Source organism: Sinocyclocheilus anshuiensis, unplaced genomic scaffold, assembly GCF_001515605.1.
Source record: "Sinocyclocheilus anshuiensis isolate Anshui unplaced genomic scaffold, SAMN03320099.WGS_v1.1 scaffold1116, whole genome shotgun sequence".
NCBI classification, from domain to species: domain Eukaryota; kingdom Metazoa; phylum Chordata; class Actinopteri; order Cypriniformes; family Cyprinidae; genus Sinocyclocheilus; species Sinocyclocheilus anshuiensis.
The window spans coordinates 294,444-301,943 of NW_015548257.1; the positions used below are offsets into that span (position 1 = coordinate 294,444).

The 7,500-nt window shown below is 38.5% G+C and overlaps 1 protein-coding gene across 1 annotated transcript in view; it reads left to right on the forward strand.

The window, feature by feature from the left end:
• The first annotated feature begins 6,123 nt into the window (after nucleotides 1-6,123).
• The window catches only part of LOC107655459 (CDK5 regulatory subunit-associated protein 2-like), a 10,480-nt gene continuing 9,103 nt past the window's right edge, over nucleotides 6,124-7,500 (forward strand). The window contains exon 1 of the mRNA XM_016442950.1: nucleotides 6,124-6,451. Coding sequence (XP_016298436.1) covers nucleotides 6,414-6,451 — 38 coding nt within the window. The 5' untranslated portion in view covers nucleotides 6,124-6,413. The remainder of the gene's footprint in view (nucleotides 6,452-7,500) is intronic.

Here is a 7,500-nt window from a genome sequence, read left to right on the forward strand (position 1 = left end):
CCTGAGGCTTATTCATTTCACTTTTGGTGTGAAAAGGCTTTTATATTTGCCAAAAATATAACTTTTTTATTTTAAAAACAAACAAGCAAGCCCTGTCCAGATTTAAAAAGTAGCGCAAAAGTAACGTAACGCATTACTTTCCATAAAAAGTAACGTAATTTGTTACTTTTTTATGAAGTAAAGCAATATTGTAATGCATTAATTTTAAAAGTAACTTTCCCCAACACTGTTGGTTACAGTCCTCACCTGTAGTTTAAGAGTTTAGCTCTGCAAGTGTAATCTAAAGGCTTTTCAGACTTTCTGAAGTCAATTTCTCCCAAAATTAGTAACACCTACACTTCCTAAAATATAAAGGCAGCTATCAATAAGTGTTGATTATGTAATACTTCTGGTCATTGGTGTAATGGTGCCTGGAGAAGTGGGTATATACTCTTAATTTATGCCCCCATTTATTTAAAGCGACCCAGCAAAGGATAAACACTCTGTGTTATAAACAGTGACATGTAAGACTAGTCTTGCATATTTAGCTCACCCCAAAATGGGCCAGTAGCATTTGCATATTGTCAAAGTAAAGATCATCATAAAATTAATATTAGTTCATTAATATTAATTTATTATTAATAAAAATAGCCACAGAAGAGGTGCAGATTTTGCAATAACTCAATTTTTCAAAATTAAATAGACTGCAACAATTAACATTTTGTCAGAACCTCTAGTAAACTCCTTCAGCCAGCATCCAGTATAAAACACTCATGCTTTTAATCCAAATACACGCTGAAAATAATAATTTACTGACATCTCGATGTGACTCAGTCTCTGATGAAATCGGTCTTAACTGTGTGTTACTTACACAGAACTTACTGTTTGAATGCATTCTTTTACTGGATGCTTGGACTGAAAAGTTTACAGGAGTTTACCGGTTTAAACACATGCGATTGGATTAGCTGCTCTGTGCTGGACTGTTGTGACTGTGGCTAATGCAGGACACTGAATGATGCTCAACAGAAGCAAAGCCGACTGATAAAGAAGTAGGTATGTGAGGTTTGTGACGTAACCACCCATCTCCTCCTCGTCTCCCTGCAGACTATCTGTTCGGCCAGCAGCCCGAGGAGGTGCGGCTCAATCTGTGCGAGGCCAGAGACAAGTTCATGGCCGACTGGTGTCCGGAGACCAGCCCGGAGCTGGAGGATGGAGGGCAACAGATACACCGTGGCCATCTGGATCATCTCTGACGGGACTGAGCCCAGAGCGCCGCACACCGGCCCGCGGGTCGCATTCAGAAAGAATGTGGAGGGTTCAGCGGAGACTTCCTGAAGACTCACAGACAGAAGAAGCGCAGCACTGACACTGAGCTCATGTACCAGTATAGTTTAACACTGATGGTTTATGTTCAGTGTACAGTGACTGAGCATTACTCGCGCTGTGGTACTACAACTCCCCAGATTTCAGTCCTGGGCTGCTTCTCATTTCTTATCTGTGCATCCTCGCGTCTTATCTCCACTCCCTGAGGATACGAGGGAAGGACGCTGGAATGAGTTACTGGAATATTATTGACCACTCAAGCGTCACTTCAAAGCGTCCTAGAGAACTGAGATGTCCTACAAGATGACTGAGCTCGACTGGTCTCAGGGTCATCGGACGGAGGACGGAGCAGCGAGGAAACGAGGAGGGATATTGAGAAGCACCGCTACACTGTAAAAAATGATATGATGAAAAAGCCATGACAACTTATGTTTTTAAGTTACTTTAACTCTTAAAAATAATTTAAGCAATTTGAACTTTTTTTTATAAGTTATACTAGATTCAACTTGATTTTTTAAGTCAGTTTAATGTTACTGAAATTCAAAAAGCCCAATTTAGTTCAGTGAACTTTACATTTTAAGTTGTAGCTTTTTGGCACTAACCGGCCAAATCTCGGAACATGGATTCATGCGCAGGAGTCAAATTTGTACATGAATTTAATATCTTTCTTAAAAGAAACAAGACTGATCAACAGAATTTAGGATACAGTTGTAGTAAATAACGCGGGAATAATTGGCGGTGTATTAATATTTTTAATTTTTTGGCTATAGTTCTCAAACTAACAATCATTATGCGCTCCACACTCCTATCCAGTAGGTGGCGGGAATGCACCATTTAAGTTGGTTTGCCAACCCAAAACAAAATCAAGACTTTGTAAAAGAGCATAATAGGACCCCTTTAAGAGGAAAATTCATGCCATTTGTCACATAGAGAGAGAGTGATTAGTAATTTAAAAAAATACAGGTTTCTAAATGAAAATAAATGCAACCAAATTTATTTAATTTATTAAATTGGGATAATTAAACTAATTCAAGTCTCAATGTTGCACAAGTCTCAAACAGAAGCACTAGGGGACCATGGAGTTGACTATGGTCAGCCAGGGGCAGATTTAAAAATATACTTTCAATTTTCAGCATACAGACTAATATTATCACTTACCTGAAGGAGTGCTTACCCTTTTACTATTACCTGCCTTCTACTCCAGCAAATTCCATCCGTTTCCATTCCAGTTATCATCTGCATACTTCTATGGACTCCTGTCTTACCTTGTGTTTCTCCTCCTTGTTCACCTGTTTGTACACTGTAAAAAATTATATGATGAAAAAGCCATGACAACTTATGTTTTTAAGTTACTTTAACTCATAAAAATAATTTAAGCAATTTCAACTTTTTTTTATAAGTTATACTAGATTAAACTTGATTTTTTAAGTCAGTTTAATGTTACTGAAATTCAAAGAGCCCAATTTAGTTCAGTGAACTTAACATTTTAAGTTGTAGCTTACTGGCACTAACCGGCCAAATCTCTGAACATGGATTCATGCGCAGGAGTCAAATTACCGGTAGTACATGAATTTAATATCAGAGTCCTTTCCAAGAAAAAAAAAATCAGCAAATCTAGACATTAGACTCATGTTTGAAACATGAGACATCGCAGTGCAACATCAAACAAGGAGACACGGGCAGACTATACAGCGAACTAACTAAACCGCGGAGGAATGTCAGACGTACAACTCATGAACTTGAGGAAGCTGTCCGTTGGGCTGCGCGCGAAGAAGCATATTCAGCGTGGATGAGGTGAGTGAATGGTTGTGTAACATACTTTTTGGGAGCTTATTGTTCATTTTAGCAGAATAGCGCATAATTAGTTATGTTCTGTCATTGTTTTCCGAACTGTGTTTAACGTTACCTTTCAAGTTTTGTATTTCTGATCCGGTGGCCGCTGTGCTGTGCTGCATTAGCCTTGCAGATTATAATGTAACGTTTGAGATTTGACACATATTTGTTTAACCACCTGTTAAACATCGTTAAGATGGGCAATTTGAGCGATTATAGGTGTATTTAACCGTTAAAGTGGGTAACGTTACCAGTTGGCTTTGCTGAGCAGGCTCGGCATTTTCGCGCCCACTGGAAGTTTATCCCAGTCAGTCAGGCTTCGTGTGAGTTGGTATTCGTTACTGAGTAAAGTTAAGCATTTTTATCTTGATTTGTTTAACGTCTCAATCAACTTGCAGCACATATTTGCATCGATTTTCAACCGACTTAGAGTACATTGTTACATTCCTATTACTCACAAGCAGCATAGGGACACTTTAAACCAGAGGTGTCTAAACTCGGTCCTGGATGTCCACTCTTCTGCAGAATTTAGCTACAACTTACCTGGAAGTTTCTGGTATGCCTAGTAATACCTTAGTTAACGGATTCAGATGTATTTAATTAAGGATGGAGCTAAACTCTGCAGGACAGTGACCCGCAGAGCAGGATTCGACACCCCTGCTTTAAAAAATCACTTTTTTTTTTGTTATTCAAAACATTGAATGTGTTTAATTAATTTGTGTATATTGAAGTCTGTCAGTGTGTATTGTATATAGAATAACCAACTGTTAGTAATTTTTACTGTTATTTTCTGATTTTAAAGGCTACACACAAGAAGGGCGTGCAAGCTGGCGTCCTAATACGAAGACTACGATGGTGCACTGCAGGACACCTTTCTCCTTTTAAATGTTCAAGAAAAAGAAGGACTGTAATGGACATGTATGTGTTTTTTTTGAAGCTTTTCTCAGTGGTTATTTCCCAAGAGGTATGAGTGTATTTTCAGCTTTGTATGACAGTTTCTTGGCAGTTTTTTGCTACTTTTGTGCCCTTGCTGTATACATATACTGGCATTCACACATTAGCATGCACAGGCAGGTTGTGTACTGTTCTTAATATTAAAACCCTGTTTATAAGCACTGCAAGAAAAAAATTAATTTTAAATGTTTCAAACAAATATTGTAGTATATATTTTTTTATCTGGATCCAAAATAAAGTTTACATTATCATAACTAGAAAATTTATGTTAAAAATTTTGAACTTAAGTTGAAACAGAAAATATTGTAAAGTCAAATGAACTTCAATAAAACAATTCAGCACTAGGCAAGATTTACATTAGTGAGTTGAAATTACTTGTACTTTTAAGTTGATTTAACTTAAAATTTGAAGGCAGCCACAAAACTTACGTTTTTAAGTTGAAAGGGGTGAAATTTTTTACAGTGTGGTCAGTTAGTTTCTCTCCTTACGGCTGAGCTCATCAAGCTCTCATCTAATGATCTGAATCTGTTTCTCCATCAGCAGGACTGAAAAAGCACTGCTTTCTGTGAAGAGCGCCCCCTGGTGGAAACAGCAATCTACACGATTTAAACAAAACATACATTTCATATAAAATGGCCTTTTATTCAAATCAGGATGACTATAAGCATATGTGTTTTACTCTTCATGCAAAAGTAAGAAAAAGAGAGGCTTTGACTCAGTTTGGAGCGTCACAATGAAGCCCAGAGCAGTGCTGGAGAGCTCTTCCAACATAAATGTGCTTATTTATCAGATATTAGTGTTTAAATTGGGTTGTAATATATTAAATTGCCTGAAAAATACTGTGTTTGATATGAATCACACAATATGGTGATTGTGGTGTATGTGTGTGTTTAGATGCTGCTCTTCCACAGACGTTCATGCTGATAGTCCAGTCTGTGAGGCAGTCAGAACTAAAACATGCCTTTTAACTTCACTGACTCGAATTCTAAGCCAATCCGGATTTGTAATTCAAGGCTGAATTCAAGAAAATAGAAATAAAACAGTCAAATTCAAATTGCTTCCCGAAATGAATCACACATAACCTGTCATCATACACACAATACATAGGGCAAGACACCTATAAATAATCTTACATTTACATTTAGTCAGTTAGCAGATGCTTTCATCCAAAGCGACTCACAAATGAGGACAATAGAAGCAATCAATCCAACAAAAGAGCGATGATACACCGATTCTATAACAGTTCTCTGTCGGTTCCACTGTTTGAGCGTAGACCTGAAAATGACATTTCCAACTTAAATTATTATAAATTTTGAATGCTTTGGAGCACAGAGTAAAGGTTGGTCTCTTTTTAAAGAAGACACTTGGCAGATTATTGTAGAAGTGAAAAAAGTTATGGAAGTTTAAGTTTATGAACCATCAAACCCACATTAGTAACCATATAAGGGCCCATTTCCATATATGGTTTGAGTGATCTGAAACATGTTTTTCCATACTTCATCACATCACATTCAGAAGCATTAAGGGCAGTATGGCACTATTTGATTTCAATTCAACCTCTAAAAAACAGATAAAAGCCATGCGACGAGAACCCTGGACCTGTGTTTTAGTTCACGCTGCATCAAAACTGCAGAATCTATTGTTTTTTCTTTATTTTCAAAACACTTTTAGACCTTTTTTTTCTCAAAAAATAGAATGGATGTTATCTTTTGAACACGACATGAAAATGAATGGAGTTTTTTTCTGATTTTTCATATGTGCATCACTATTTCAAAGTAAAGATCATAATTCGCTCTCTGACTCTAATGAGCACTCTTCTTGCAAATTAATAAATTACTGTTGCTCTGTAAAATATTTCAAAATCAGTCACGACATATGAAAACTAGAGTCTGTAAGCTTTCAAACGATAAATAGTTTGTCAAGATTACTTTAGGTTCAGACTAAGATATTACTGAGACAGTTAACAGTTGAATGCAGTACACGTAGCGAGGTTTTTCTTTAATAAGCATATAATTGAGATATTTCTATATTTTTAATAAATGAAATGAACACTTAAATGTTAACATGTCATAAATGAATACAAATGTTTAGTTCAGCTTAGTTATTTCGACCAGTAAATGTAAATGAGGTTTCTATTGTGCCCTTGATTCAAGCGCCGTGCAGAGACACGCATGCGCAGTGCAGCCGAGGTGCTGATGCTGAGTCCAGAAGCAGCTTCACACGGGCCTGTGAATGTAGGACAACCGGACCGAAGCGAAGCTCAGCGTCGGTTCTGTCTGTGAGGAACAGCGATGGAGGGATGATCAGCACCGGCCCGGTGTTTGATGATGAACCGGAGCGACGGAGCGGCGGCGGCCGAGCGGTGAGCATCGATCACGGCTTTATTTCATATGAATCCGCTCATCAGCGACACAAACACGGGCCTTCGTTTCATTGCACCAGCCTTGTGTTTATGTGCTGATGCAGTTCATTTGACAACGGGACTAATATTCGTGTTTCTTCTGAGGGTTTCAGAGGTTCATCCACAGAGGAGATCAATGCATGGCTGCAGATGCACCTGATTCAATCTGAGAAGAGCCTGCACTGTATTTACATCAAATAATGTTAACTGTAGCCTATATTTTCCATCTTCATCTGAACCTGACATGATCAATCCACACGAGCTGCAGTGATGCTGCATCTGCTTCAGGAAAAACTCCATTACTATCTTCCCGAATGGAGTAAAGTACAGACAGACGGATCGCAGCAGTTAGAGGAGTTCACAGTCTCTCCATCAGAAACGCCTCACTGCAGCCTGTCAAATACTAAATATGATGGTAGAAATCTGCATTAGTTTATTAATGGAAATAGAAGTTTGCTAGATTTATGAAGTTATTATCGCAGATGTTTATGTGAGGCTCGTGCTGCTTCTTTACTGAGCTCTCAGTTCTGTTTCAGTGAAGGAGCAGCTTCGTCTCAGATGATTCTGCTAAAATAAAATCAGACCCAAATGAGTCGGTAGTTGTGACCCAGTAAGAGCACATGAAGCAGCTTTGATGAGACATGTTTGAGTTCAGATGGAGATCATGTGATCGTAGGCAGATCTGAGCTCGGTTTGAGACGTTGTTGAGATCCGTGTTACTCCAGAGGAGACGTGTGAGATTACGGAGGTGCTTTTCTCTAGAGAAACCTGTGAGAACAGGGAGGGGAACTGTCCTGTTTGAGAGGAACTGTGTGTATCGAATGTGAAAGCTCTCATTTACCTGACTCGTGTGTGTGTGTGTGTGTGTGCGTGTGAGTGTGTGTGTGTGTGTGCGTGGGCGAGAGAGTGTGTGTGTGAGAGTGTGTGTGTGTGTTTATGTGTTTGTGAGAGAGAGAAAGTGAGTGAGTGAGTGAGTGCGTGAGTGAGTGAGTGAGTGAGTGAGTGAGTGA